The sequence below is a fragment of the Camponotus floridanus genome, unplaced genomic scaffold (assembly GCF_003227725.1).
Source record: "Camponotus floridanus strain SB8 unplaced genomic scaffold, Cflo_v7.5 scaffold3, whole genome shotgun sequence".
Taxonomy (NCBI): Eukaryota; Metazoa; Arthropoda; class Insecta; order Hymenoptera; family Formicidae; genus Camponotus; species Camponotus floridanus.
Window position 1 is genome coordinate 6,346,019 of NW_020229436.1, and position 15,919 is coordinate 6,361,937.

General features: G+C 22.6%; 1 protein-coding gene and 1 long non-coding RNA gene across 2 annotated transcripts; both read left to right on the plus strand.

Moving 5' to 3' along the window:
• Positions 1-275: 275 nt before the first annotated feature.
• LOC112638435 lies at positions 276-1,338 on the plus strand. The gene is made up of 3 exons (XR_003122997.1): positions 276-357; positions 539-727; positions 1,067-1,338. It is a non-coding gene; the product is annotated as an uncharacterized LOC112638435 (long non-coding RNA).
• Positions 1,339-4,830: 3,492 nt separating this feature from the next.
• Positions 4,831-12,906, plus strand: LOC105252491 (aminopeptidase N-like). The gene is made up of 12 exons (XM_025410167.1): positions 4,831-4,951; positions 5,631-6,077; positions 6,446-6,629; positions 6,785-6,926; positions 7,227-7,308; positions 8,015-8,346; positions 9,179-9,453; positions 10,517-10,749; positions 10,899-11,192; positions 11,285-11,354; positions 12,194-12,386; positions 12,720-12,906. Coding segments are annotated over exons 1-11 (2,214 nt in total). The 5' UTR covers positions 4,831-4,949; the 3' UTR covers positions 12,347-12,386; positions 12,720-12,906.
• Positions 12,907-15,919: the final 3,013 nt, after the last annotated feature.

A 15,919-nucleotide genomic window follows, 5' to 3' on the forward strand; every position in this document is an offset into this window, starting at 1 on the left:
AAAGGGAATTATATTCTATTATATAATCTATTATATAATAAAATGTATCTATTGCAGAATATTATAAAAATTTTGTAAAAATTTCTTAATTTAACTTGTTGATCTTTTCTTATATTAGTCTAAAGTTTCTCCAGACAGACGTTACGTTGCACAATTATGTTAAAGACAAATTATATCATACAAAAATTCTACTATATTATAAAGTAGAAGATAAAATATAAAATTACTATTTACATATTAATCTAAAAAATCAATTTGTTTTAGATAAAGCAATACGTGAATAATAATATCCTGCATTTTCTTGTAAAATATCCATCTTCTTTTCTGATTAATTATGATGATCAAAACAATGATAAGGTAAATTTTATAAACTTAGATATATATTTCATTATTAATTTCTAATTATTAAGCTTATTCATCTTTACGTACAATATTACTATTTTATCCTAATTATCCTAATAATCAAAAAATGTGGCAGACTTTTATAGTGTGAAAAGAAATTACTTTTAAAAATAAATGTTAAAATAATCTGTTTTAGTTGAACAAATACTTATCTGAAAATGATAAGGAAATTACAATAATACAGCTAAACTTGAAGTTAGAATTACGTTGGCATCAAATAAAGACTCAGCTGTACCAATATCGACATCTTATAAAAGATTCTGGCGATATTTTTAAAGAAAAATTGGATGGTTAATAAATCTAATCAGATAAAAGATAGCGAAATGTAATGCATACACATGTTTACTTTTAATATATAAATAGTTTTTCACTTATTCATATATTTGATTAAAAATATGCATTCACGATTAAAAAAAATACATATGCGATAACTTAGTGATTGAGTCATAAAAGAATAAAAAGTTAATGAGTTCTATTTAAACACAGTTAAAGTAAATATTATATGATAATTAAAAAAGAATATTTTTTTCAAGATAAATCGATATGTGTTCATGTAATGCACATATAAAATATTTCACAATTATCATAGAAATTTTATAAAGCATTCTTGAGATGTTAATAATAAATCGAAAGAATTAATGCTTAATTATAATTATTTTTATAGAGCAAAGTATGAGATAGAACATGCTGGGTATTCGGCACATGTGAAAAATAATATAGAATACAGTATATTGAATGAGTGTCAAATAATCGTTGCAACAGAAGTAACAAAATGATATCAACTGAATAATGCAAAAGATAGAGAATGAACTACGGCTTTGACAAACGGCAATATACAAAAAAATTCGAAGAGAATAGAAAAGAGCAATCATAGTTATAATCATAGTAGCGCAGTAGTAAAAGTGAATCCCTAACAATTTTTTAAGATAGTTTAAAAAGATTAAAAAAATAAACAAACGGATATCATATAAATTAGAATAAAAAAATGCTAAATAAATAGATTAAAATAAAGTATGAGAAGTTCTGTATTGAACGTTAGATTCATCAGATTGATTTGGACTTAACATTTCTTTGTCGAATTTAGAGTTTAAGAATAAAGTTTAAAAATTTTGTTGATAGTTTAAATTCAATACAGATAGTACTAATTATTTTATCTAAAATAATATTTAGAACTAATTATATATTTTAACTCTTCTAATTAATAGAAAGATTTTTTAATATAAAAAAACAACTTATTCTCTTAATTTGAAGATATCTAAAGCTTTTAACGTTTTCTATTAATGTAAAAAATTTATCGTGTTTAAAACATACAAGATATCGATAATATGTCATTATATGTAATGTGTATATGGCGCAAATATTTATAATGTGTAATTTGATGTCTCTTCTAGAAAATTAATTAACAATTATGTTTGTATTAAAATTAAAAAAAGCGCTTAAATGCATTTAGTATATTATTCGAATTGAGATAATTATTAATTATCAATTCGATATATATGTGTGTGTCTTATATACGCATGTCATCTTGTAATATGAAAAATTTAATGAACACAGGAGAGAATTGAGTGTCTAAATATTTTATCTTCTTTCTATTCGTTAGATATAAATATATTATTTTAGTGATTATGCAATACTGAGATAAAAATATAATATTATGAAATATAATATTATGAAACATATAATATTATGAAATTTGTTTCTTGCAAGACTTATTTTATTTACTTTATTAAATTCTATTTATTTTAATAAAAAAAGAATTATTAGTTTTAGACAATCAACATATATCAAAATATATTAAAAGTATTTACATACGCCGATCATTGTAGAGCGATGAAAAACTAATAGAAAAATTGTAATATTATTATTGTATTTAAATAAATTAATAATGCCAAAATATATACTCACTTTACAATTACTTTTAATAGATAGTCTGAAATATACGAATCTTACTATATCTACAGTAAAATTATGCATTGACAATAATGTCTGTAAAAAGATTCAGGCTTAAAAAATAGAAAAAATTTGCAAAACTTTTATAGACTTATAATAATAAAATTTATAATAATAAATTATAGATCTTTTTAAAACATTTCTCGTGATTTGATAATTTACGCTTTAGTTATTTTTGTATTATTTGTGGCTACTCTTTTTTAATGTCAACATGCTCAAATCCATTTTTGTTCCATATTCATCCAAAATTTTGCATAACCATTGAATATACCATGTGTCTTCCACAAGATTTCTACAAATGTAAAAATATTAAAATAAAAAAATTTTAAACGAATAAGAGAACACATAAATATATATTTTTTGGTATTTCAGAGAGAATTTTGTTTTAAAAATTTTGTTGTTAATTATAAAAATGTTCTATTTAAAAAATTTATTCTGTTTTCTTTCTTTTATGACAAATCGCGTTATTTTTATTATATTTATAAAATATTTTTGACATTGAATACACACATAAATCTACAATTAGAGCCAATAAATTAAGATACAAACGATGATGGATTATTTGCTTCTAATAAAAAAATAAAAGTATGGAGAGAATACAACTTTTTAATTGTTATAAAATGCATTTTAAAAATAATTAATTAAATATATCGGAGAGAGTTAACCTAATCGTACAGTAGCATTTTATTGTGTCTATTAATTGATAAGACACGTTTTAGGTATGATATTATTTTGAGTTTCAAGATTGTTTCCATAACATGCTTATTATGATATCGCTTGTCGAACGTTGGCATTTATTGGTAGTATTTCAGAATTGCAAGATCAAGTTAATATAGATATATTTTCAATGTTAATAATTTATGGTAATAAAGAGTTAATTATACTTAATTATTATTAAAGAACTAAATTCTGATGGGCTGACATAATATACGAGGTAAGTTATAACAGAATACATAACCATTTTTAAAAAAAGAAAATAAAATATGTATATCAATGTTGAAGACAATTTAAATAAGTTTAAGATCGAAACATAATAAGCATAATTGTTTTCGTAAAAAAAGTTATTTTTTTCAAAATTATTAGAAACACAAAACTTAAATTTAAAGTATTTATTACATTATTTTTGAAGTAAAATATAAAGCACTTTTTTCTCAGAAATGACCGTTTTTTTTCAAATTTATGATCTTTATAAAAATATTAGAGGAAAAAAATTTCCATTTCACAAGCGTATGTATTATTATATTATCTTAAAAATAAATACAATTGTGTTATAATAATAAATAATAGTGTCTCTTGCCTCTTTTGGTTGATTTTCTAATCGGCAACTAAGCATAGAGTATTGCATGAAGAAAAGATCAAACACTAACGTTTTTCAAAAATAATTACTTAAAAATTAAATATATAGTATGGTGATTAAGTTAATCAAATATTCACAATTTTTTATTATTTATTGATTAATAAGATGCTTATTGAACCTGATTTCACAATATTTTGATTTTGAAAATCAATGTTTTAATATGTTTATTATGATTTCAGATATCGAACGTTGTTACTTTCGGTAGTTTCCCAGAACATCAAAATCGAGTAGATGTAGATATTTTTGTCGATATTAATAATATCAAGGAGCTAATTACACTTAATAACTATATACGAGAAGTGAGTTATGTAAGTATCAAAAAAATACTTACATAACCTACATAATTTTAAAAATAAATAAAATCTATACATTACGTATGTTGAATTTAATAAATTTTAAATTGCAATTATAAAACAAATATAATTATTTTCATCAAAAATGTTTATCGTTCCTAAAATTATTAAAGGGACAATTTTAATTTAAAGTGCATATTATTATGTTATTTTTAAAATAAAATGCAATTTAATTTAAAACCGAACTTATGAAGTATAATATAAGTGTAATAAAACTTAATCAAATTAATATATTTTTAAAATATGTATTGAAAGATATAATTCTTTTATCTTAACACTATCTTTTATTAACAAAGAATGATGATATTTTTTACTTATCTTCTCTCTATTTTTATACGTAATAAAAGCAATAATTAAAGCGAATTATATATGTATATTACACATATGTATCATTTTATATATTTTTTTCCTTTTTTAGGAAAAAAAGAGAGATTATTTATCTTTTGAGAAGCATGGTATTTTTAAAAATACTAAGTTGCAGTCTAATATTCATTGTCGCAGCGGCTTCTTCTGAACTACGGAAGCTTGACGAAACGCAACATTATAATATCCACTTTGTGCTATATGTCAATGCCGATATTTTCCATGGCGAATGCAACATCAGCATTTCTATTCCTTATGAAACGCAAGATATATGTTTTTATACGGAAAATCTGTCTATAATTAAAATTGTGATAATAAACACTACACAAATATCTGAAGAAAATGAGAAAAAAATTTTCGTCCATAGGCCTAACAAATTTACCTATGACACTAAAAAATATATTACTAACATTTCTCTTCCGTATTATTTATCATCAGGATATTACACTCTATACGTGAAATTTGCCGGACTTTTAGGTGAAGATGGAGGCTTTAGAACTTACATAAATGAACTAAATGAAAGAATGTGAGTAATTTTAAATTATTAAGTAACTTAAGCACTATAAATACCATTTTTGCTTCAATTTTTGCAAATTATTCATATTATTATTATTATTATTATGATTAACATAGTTTCAACATATATGCGTATGATTTAATAAATTGTTATTTAATTATTATTAATGTAATTCTCTCGTAATTCACAAAAAATCCCTATAAGTAATTAAAAAAAAATTTGCATTGCAAGTATATATAACATTCCTATTATAATATTAAGAACTCTTTAATACAAGACAAATATTGATCACACATAGAAATAAAATAAATATTAATATTAAAAATACTGTTATATGTTATTATCTTCACATATTTACTGCCTTGTAAGGTGTATATTTTAGAGAATATTGTAAATATATTATTTTATATACATTTATTGAAGAGATTACATAAATTTTATATTACATAAATATATATTTCATAATAAAAAATATAGTATAATGATATAAAATTGTAATATAAAAAAAAAATATATATATATATATATATATATATATATTATAATTATTCTTTTAACAGTATATTAAATAGTCTTAACATACATTTGTGTACATTTTCTATTTCCTTTTCTTTCTTTTTTAATTTCTAATAATTAAGCAATAACCGAAAACTTTTTATTATTTAAAATATATTGTTATACATGCTAGGTGGTTAGTCGCAACGCATTATCACACATTTGCCCGAAGATTATTTCCACTTTTGAAGGATACTATATTTGCTAGTTATAACATTTCCATAAAGCACCATAAAAACTACACTGCTTTATCAAATATGCCCGTGCAGGAAATAAATACGGATGATAATGATATGCAATGGACACGTTTCAAAACTGCTCCTATAATGCCCGTTTATTTCATAGTAGCAAATGTGATTCGCGGTTTTATTTTAGACACAAAACAAAACGCAAAATTGTGGTGCAGATCAAGCTTGATCCCTCATGTACAATTTGCATATTCAGTGGCTCTTAAAGTTACGCTGTTCTTAGAAGACAAATTTCCATCGTACATCAAGAAAACTCTGGAAGTAAATCATGTCGCGATTCCATTCCAATTGTCAGATGAAGAAGACATAAAATTGGGAATCGTTCTTTATAGGTAAATATATTTGAATCTAAAAAAATGCTAATCTTTATAACATATCAAAACAATATACTTTCTTGATATATTCAACATTATAAAATTTGGTATCTGTATGTGTGTATCTAACTAAAACATGTGTAATACATTTTTTATTCCTTTTTCCTTTATCCCATTTTTTAACTATATTATTAAGGATGTTGCAGTTGTACAATCTGATTAACATACGAATTAATTATAAAATGTAATTTATCTTTTATGTAACTAATTATATTTACAACAACAATTATCTAAAAACGTATCTAGTGATTGTATAACTGAACAGCGATCACTAACGTGTAAAAAGGAATCTTGACTTCATTACAATATTTGCGAATTATTTTTAGAGAAGCAGATATTATCTTTAATCAAGAAATAGATGATGAGATACGCAAATTTGAAATAACGCAAGTAGTAGCATATAAGGTGATATACGAGTGGCTTTATGATGCAATCGATCCATCTAAAAAGTTAGACTTTTGGTTAAGCAAAGGTTTTGCTACGTTCCTTGGAAATTATGTCGCTAATAAGGTTTTGTATTTAGCGTTATTTTATTTAATTCAATTGACGAATGTGTATAAATTTTGTTTAACATATTGTAACAGTTCTAATGTATGTTGCTAATGTGTAAGCATTTTTTTAAATTAAATATTTGTTTAATTATATTAAAATCTTTTCTCGTCCAGATATTTCGGCATTTTCGAATACACGATTTCTCTTTGGTTCAAATGCAACAGGCTGTTCTTCATTGGAGCACCAAGGATACATGGCCACTCACAACTGAGTCAGGATTAAATAGTTCTTTTGAAATTCCCCGTTACATCAAGGGTAGATAATTCACTGTCGATAAATTCTCTAATACTACATATAAAAAGCATCGTAATAAAAAAATAATTTAGTTGCTATATAAGTAGTTTTAAATAATTTATTTATATTACTTATATTATTTATATAAATGTTAATGTTTATCGAAATAATGAAATTACATAGTTAATATTTATTTATCATATACACATAAATCAGTTATGTTTATATCCAAATGATGTATAGCAATTTTTATAGTTTTTATAGTTTTTTATTTTATAGTTATTACATTTCTAATGTACTTTATAATGTCAATTTTCGTAGCAAGCATTATGTTCCGCTTATTGCAAATTATATTCACCGAAGGGTTGTTTAAGTTTGATATGAGGTGGTATATACGAAATCCGTGAGTAATACAGTTTACAACGTAATTATAATATAAATTTAATTATTACATATTTTTAAATGATTTTTTAATTTTCTTATTTTTTATTTTTTGTTTTATTTTTTATTTTTTGTTTTATTTTTTAATTTTTGAAGTTTATTTTTATTTATTTTTCGATTTTCTTTTCTAATTCTTTATTCTTTTCTATGTTTCTAATTTTTACTAGTAATTTCAAAACTTGTTAATTTTTCCCTTCTTAATTTTTATCTCCTATTTGTGTTCGTACATGTTATCATTATAATGTTAATTTTCTTCTCTAATTTGTCTGTTATTTCTATTTTCATCTTCTTTTTAATTTTTTTTAACTTTTTCTTTTATCTACATTTCCGTTTTTAATTCTTATTTTTTATATTTTCTTATGTGTTTTTTACTTATGTCATTTAATTTCTTTTATCACACATTATTTTATTTTTTTTCTGTAACACATTTATCTTTTTTGATTCCTATTCTGTTTATTTTTTCTGCCACTTACCCCATTAATACTTTTCCTTATATTAATACCTTTCCTATCGATTCAATTCTATTTAATATAATTTTAACTATTACATTACTTTTTTTCCAATTTTACTTTGTTCTTTAAAAATTTTTAAATTACTTTTTAATATTTTTTATAAGATATCTTTTTTTTATTAATTTTTTCTTATCATTTACTTTTTTGGATATTTAGCTATATAAGCAGTAATTTTTCTTCCATTATGCAATCTGTCCTGGATGTATCTATTCAAAGTATATACAATTTAGAAGATAAAATAATTAATTGGACACAGCTAAATCATTATCCTGTGATAAATATAAAAAGAACTTATAATACTAACTGGTTAAATGTATCGATAGAAAATTCTACAAATATGTGGATATTTGTGAACATTACTACGCAGTCACATTCTAATTTGAATAAAACTTTGCCTAAAGTGTGGCTATTACCACATAAACCGTACCAATTACAAACTATAGATTTTATAGACAAGAATGATTGGGTATTGGCGAATATACAAAGTGGTAAATATTTATCATAGATAACTTTATATAAATATATTTTTCGTATATAGCTGCTCTTGGAAATTCATAATTTTTCTTAAAAATAATTGTTCATTTTCTTTATATTAATTGATTCTCATTAGTCTAAGCATTCAAGTATTAAGGTAAGATAATCGAAAAATAAAAATTTGACGAAATATTTTATGATTTGTATAAAATCTTTTATCTCGTGTATATAATTCAGTGTATGTTATTTAAATAATAGAAGTAGTAAATTTTTTTATATGTTAGGTAAAGAAAATTTTTCTTAAATAACCAGCAATGATTGAAATCATTTAATATTGAAAAATTTAATTATTGGATAATTTAATTATTATATTTGAATTAATATGATAATCCGTAACTTGTTACACATATACGTGTATAAATCAGTTATTTTTTGATTATTTATATTTGATAAATTATGTCTATATATTGTATTGTTATAATAAAATTTTACGCACCGTGTAAAGATTATATATACATTAAAACGTTACACGCAACCAAGCATGTCGAAAAAAAGAGATATAAAGCATATATTAACTTCATTATTATTTTTGATTATCATGAATGTAATCAAAATGAATTTATGTTGACATATCATTCTTAATACATTGATTTATCAGCATGACATAATTTAATATTGTCAGTCCACATTTACTTCTTATAATAATAGCAATATTTAATATACAATTTCTAATACATTTTTTATACGCTTTGAATATAAGAAGATAAAAGATGTTTTAAATTTTTATTTGACAAATTCAATCAGGAAAATTAATTTAATTCATTGATAGAATTTATCGTACAACAGGATGCTATCGCGTTAATTATGATGCCGAGAATTGGAGTAGACTTTCGAAATACCTGAACTTCAACGCCTTTGACAATATACATGTACTCGATCGTGCTAAAATCATCGACGATACATTTCATTTTTTGATGACGGGCCGACTGAACTCTACTGTATTCTTGGATATTTCACATTACCTATGTCGAGATGCAGATTATATCGCATGGTATCCTATGTTCAAAAACTTGGAATATATGTCGAATTTTTTTGTATTTCCAGAAAGCGCACTTATAAAGGTATAAATAATATCAGTTTGTGTAAGTAAAGAAAACGTGCATTTAATGTTTATTAATTTACATGTGTTGATATATACATATATATATATATATATATATACATATATATATATATATATATATATATATATATCAACACATGTAAATTAATAAACAGTTAAACATTGTGTATGTTCATCTATATTTTATCAAAAATAATCTTAAAATACGTTGTATATTGTTGATATATATAAAAACGCGTTGATATATATATATATATATATATATATATATATATATCAACAATATACAACGCATTTATATTATATTTTAAGATTATTTTTGATAAAATATAGATGAACATACATAATGTTTAACTGTTCAAAGTTCATGAAACTGCTTCTGCTTTTAAATATTTATAGATTCATTTGTTTAGCATTAAGAAAAATAATCACACAGGATTGCGAGAGTCATTTACAAAAAGCGAAGAATAGGTGAATGTAATAGCCTTTTTGATGCCGAAAATGAATTTGGCCGCAGAATTTTTTCAGTACATCAGGTTTTTGAATCATTTGTGATAGTCCAAAAATGGTTATTTCAACAAATTTTATGAATTTATTATAAGAGAACTTAATTTTTTGATATATTTCTGTCAATGACATCGTATAGTATTAGTCTTCACCTTTCAAATCCACTTCTGATTGTCACCGCTCGATTTCTTTTTGCTGGGATATAGAAGATATAAGGCTGGTTATACATAGTGGTTCAATAATTCTTCCAGATTCGTTTTCGGCATTAAAAAATCAGATTTATCTATGCTGCTTTGGTAGCTAACCAATCCTAAAATTTCGCTCTGTAATTAATATTAAATCTCTCTGTAATTAATATTAAATTATAATAATTATCTGTATTATAATTACTCATTTATTATTATGTTTTTAACCTTATAAAAATATGGTTATATTATTTATATAACGTTTTAAATAACAACATATGCGCGCGCACATTTATCAATTCTTCTAGAATGTATAATTAAATTTAAAAATATATAGATTTATAATATATATTATTTAACAATTTGTAGACGGAAATAATGCAATCATTGAAGGAAATTTTATCAAAAATAGGATATCCCAATTTTAAATCTCATAGAATCACTGATAAAGACGTTTTCACTAAATATTTGAGGCAAGAGCTTGTAAGATGGTTATGTATTATAGGTGATTATCATTGTTTGTCAACAGCTAATAAAGACTTAAGATGGTATCTCTTCTATCGTCACTCATCTTTCAATCGTAACGAATCTTTACAATACAAGTAATTACTTTTTGCAATTTTTTTTCAGTCACGATCAATTTATAAATACATTTCTCTCCTATTTTGTGAAATACTTGATAAATTATGTAATCATGATATAAGATTATAAATTCTAATAATTTTTTTGTATTTCATTTTGAATATCGTAGAATTTGGACGGAATGGAAAGAATGGACATTCTGCAATGGTTTGATGATGGCGAGTAACGATACTTGGATGAAAGTGTTTCATATGTATTCGAGGAAATTAGATTCTAGTGTTTTAAAATTTTTAGCTTGTTCCAATAATTCTTCAATCATTCTGCAATATATGTATTTAATGGCTAATATGACAAATGTAACAGCTATCGATCACATAAACAGTTTTTGTACTATTGTTGGGAGGCATGCAAATAATAATTTAGTTGATTTCATTTTAGACGATTTGGAAAAAGTAAAACCTAAGTAATGACTACTTTTTTATAAATATGTAATCTTTGTGCAATTATGAAGTTTTGCATCATTTTCTAATTAAATCTATTATTTTGTTTTTATAGGGAAATCAGTTTTATTACAGCACTAACTATTATCATTAATCATATATATTCTGAAAAACAACTTAAGAAGGTAAATTTTATGTTAATGTAGGTTTGTATACACATGTACATATATGCGCACATATACAATTATTTATTAATTTCTTGTTTAGCTTCTTTGTCTCAATTATCAATATATATGCCGCCTATCTGAAAATATTTTAGATTTATTTGTCCTATGATATATGTATTAAAATCGCTGATTATTGGACAACATCGGGATAATCATATACAAATTGTAAAGCCTTTTCTATTTTTAAACTTAATGCAATTTCGGGAGATGAATATTAAATAGTTTCTCTTTCTAATAGTTTTCTAGAAACTGTTACAAACTTAATAATGTGTAGAAATAAGAAGAGATTAGATTCTATTATGTGATCTATTATATAATAATGTATCTATTACATAATACTATATGAAGAAAGTTTTTAACTTAAATGATCTTTTCTCACATTAGTCTAAAATCTTATCGGCGTTTCATTGCATAATTATACTAAAGATAAATTATATGTTATTCAATACTGTTTTTATTTTGCAAAACAAAATTATCTCTTACATATTAATCTAAAAAAATAATTTATTTTAGATAAAGAAATACTTGGGATTTAATTTTAAGTACAATATAGAATTTGTGTTTAATTATGTATATCATGATGAAAACAGTGACGCGGTAAATTTTAGAAATTTAAATATACATATTTATATTCATATTTAGTTATGAATTTCTCATTACTAAATTTATTTATGTATTTATTTCCATATCATATAATTATCTTATGCTAATTATGCTAATGATCAAAAATTGTAACCGACTTTTATAGTATAAAAAGAAATTATTGTTGAAATAAATGTTAAAATAATCCATTTTAGGTATTTAAATTCTTGAATCTTAAAGAAAATATGAAGAATATAATAATGGATGTAAATCGCAAGCTAGCACTACGTTGGTGTCAAATAGGGGCTCAACTGTACCAATATCGATATCTTATAAAAGATTTCGATGATATTTTTAGAGTATATTAATCGCGGATTAATCAGTTAAACCAGGAAAAGATAGCGAAATGTAATGTATGCACATATTTACTTTTAACACATGAATAGTTTTTATATTTTTATTTATTCGTTTTGATTAAAAATATGCATTCACAAATAAAAAATACATATACTGTAACAACAACATACGCGGTTTACAGTTTATTTATTTCTTAAAGTATTTCTTATGTGCGATAATTAAAAAATAATATTTCTTTCAAGATAAATTGATATGTTTATTATGTAATGCATATATGAAATATTTCACAATTATCATATACAAGTTTCATAAAACGTTCTTAAAATATTAATAATTATAAATTCAAAGAGTTAATGATTAATGATAATTATTTTTATTGAGCAGAGTATGAAGTACAACGTGCTGGTAGATGTAACTTTATTGTATTCTACTTGAGAAAGAAGTATGTAATATGATATATTGAATAAGTGTCCTAAATAATCGTTACAACAGAAGTAACAGAATGATATCGATTGAATAATGTAAAAGGTAGTGAACTACACCTGTAACGCAATATATAAAAAAGAGGCATGAAAGGACAATCATAGTTATAATTATAATAGCGCAGTGATAGTAAAAAATAAATCTCCAATAATTTTTTATGATAATTACATTAGTTCTAGAAAAAGAAGAAAGTAAAAAATGATCAAGCGGAGATGATACATAAACTATAATTAAAATAAATAAATAGATTAAAATAAAATATCAGAAATTCTGTATTAAATTAGATTCAACAAATTGATTTGGACGTTACTTAATTTCTTTGTCGAATTTAGAGATTTAAAGTTTTGTTGTCAGAATAAATTCAATACATCGTACTGATTATTTTATTTTTAAAATTTTAGGACGAATTACATATTTTATTCCTTTTAATTAAAAGAAAAAGAAACTTTTTACGAAGCAATTTATTCTCTTAATTCGAATACATTTAATTGTAAGGTTTTTAAAATTCTATATTGATGTAAAAAATTTATTGTGCTTGTAGCACACGAGATATAAGTACGTCATCATATGTATGTATTGTATATGGCGCAAATATTTGAAATCTGTAATTTGATGTCTTTAATAGAAAATGAATTAACAATTAAGTTTATATTAAAATTAACGAAAAGCTTAAATGTTACATATTTAGTATGTTATTCGAATTGGTATAATATAAAATAATTATTCATTATCTATTAGATATATGTATATGTATATGTATCTATGTATAAACGTATAATGTGAAAAATTTGATAAGCAAGAGAATTTATTATCTATAAATATTATATCTTCTTTCCATTTACTATAGATATATTATCTTAGTGTTCACACAATACTGACAAAAATATGACATATCATATTATGAAATTTGTTTTCTTCTAAAGTTGTTTTTTATTCTATTAATTTTTATTAATATCTATTCTTTTATTATTAAAAAAGTATTATTAGTTTTAGAAAATAAAAAAAAATATATTAGAAATATTTACTTACGTTGATTATTAAATTGTGATACAAGCTATGATGACAAAACTAATAGAAAAATTGCGCACAAATTGTAATATTGTAATATTGTATTGTTTCTGTAAAAATTAATAATATCCAATATGTACTCATTTTGCAATTATTTTTTATAGAAAGATTGTAAAAATTACGAATATGTTTTACTCTATCCACGATAAAAATATGCATTGTTAATAATATAAAAAAAGTCTTTGTAAAAGGTTCAGGCTTAAAAAAAAAAAGAGAATAAACTTTGCGAAAATATGTTATTGCATACCTTAAAAAGCATGTATTTAAAATAATTTTATATTAAAATAATTTTAATATAATTTTAATATAAAATTTTATAATAAAATTCATAAGTTGTGTGTGTGTTTATAAAGTTTTAATTTAAATCATGAATATTTTAATAAGAAGAAATTTAAAAATAATTTTTAAAAATTAGTTCTTAAGACTTCATATGAAATCTTAGCATTTTTTTACAATTATTGAAAGATCTTCCCATACGATTTATAAAAACGTGCTCGAGCAATGAGATTGAGAATTACAATTCCTTCTTAAAATTTCTTTAGTCTGTACCATGAAACTTCATTCGATATGTTAGCTCATGGATGTCATTTTCTCACAGAGAGAAAATTATTATCCAGTAATTATCAAATTTTTTGTGTATAGATATTCCCCTGAGGAACTTTTTATCGGCTTCCACTTTATATATAATATAAATATTATACAATAATTGCATATATGTATAAATATTTGTAATGTGAAAAACTTGATAAATTTGAAAATTAATTATTTAAAAACTTATATTTTTCCTATACACATTTATTTATTTGTATAATATTTTAATGTTTATGTTACATTTACATAAAAGTATTAAATTATATAACATAATTATACAACAAAATTTTGCAAAATTTATCTCTATCGAGTTTTTTGTTGAAATTTTCTTTTTATTCTATTTACAGAATAAGGAAATAATTAATTTTAGACATTAAATACCATAAATCTACAACTAAGGCTAGTAAATTAATATATAAACGACAATTGTGGATTGTTTGCTCATAAGAAAAAATATAAAAGTACAGAAAGAATATGACTTCTTAATTGTTTTTAAATGTATTTTAAAATTATATGAAAATTAAATACATAGAGCAAGAAAGTTGATTTAATCATGTATTGACATTTTATTATGTTTATTGACGACATACGTTTATTGCAGACATGTTGTGTGTATTGTAAGACATGTATTAACTTGATTTCATATTATTTTGATTTTTAAGGTTGTTTCCATTAAATGCTTATTATGATATCGTGCCGAACGTTGGCATTTCTCGGTCATATTCCAGAACAGCAAGATCAAGTTAATACAGATACATTTTTAATATTAATAAAATTTAGGATAATAAAGAGTTAATTACTTAATTTTTATCTAACATTTTTATTTAACATAAAGAACTCAATTCTGATCGACATCATAATATACAAGGTAAGTTACAATAAAATAGAATACATAACGGTTTAAAAAAAAATCAAAATGTGTACATTATGTATGTTGAGGACGATTTAAATAATTTTAAAATATAATCACATATATATAAAACAAATATAATTATTTTTGTCAAAAATACCTGTCTTTTTCAAAATTATTATTATATTAAAAAGATAGAATTCTAATTTTTGAAGCGTATATTATTATATTATTTTTGAAATAAAACATAATTTAATTAAAAATCATCTAATAAAGAAGTTCTTTATTAAAGTAAGCGTGATTAAACTTAGTCAAATTAATATATTGTTCGCGTTTGGTAAAATATATATTGAAAGATTATAATTCTTTTACCTTAAGACTATAGTTTATTAACAAAAAATGATATATTTTTTTACTCCCTTTGTTTTATATGTAATAAAAGCAATAATTACAGGAAGTTTCTTATATATATATATATATATATATATATATATATATATATATATGTATTGCACGTATATATACACATATATATTATTTTGTCTTTTTTTTCAAGAAAAAAGGATGCTTATTGTTAAATAATTAAGACGAG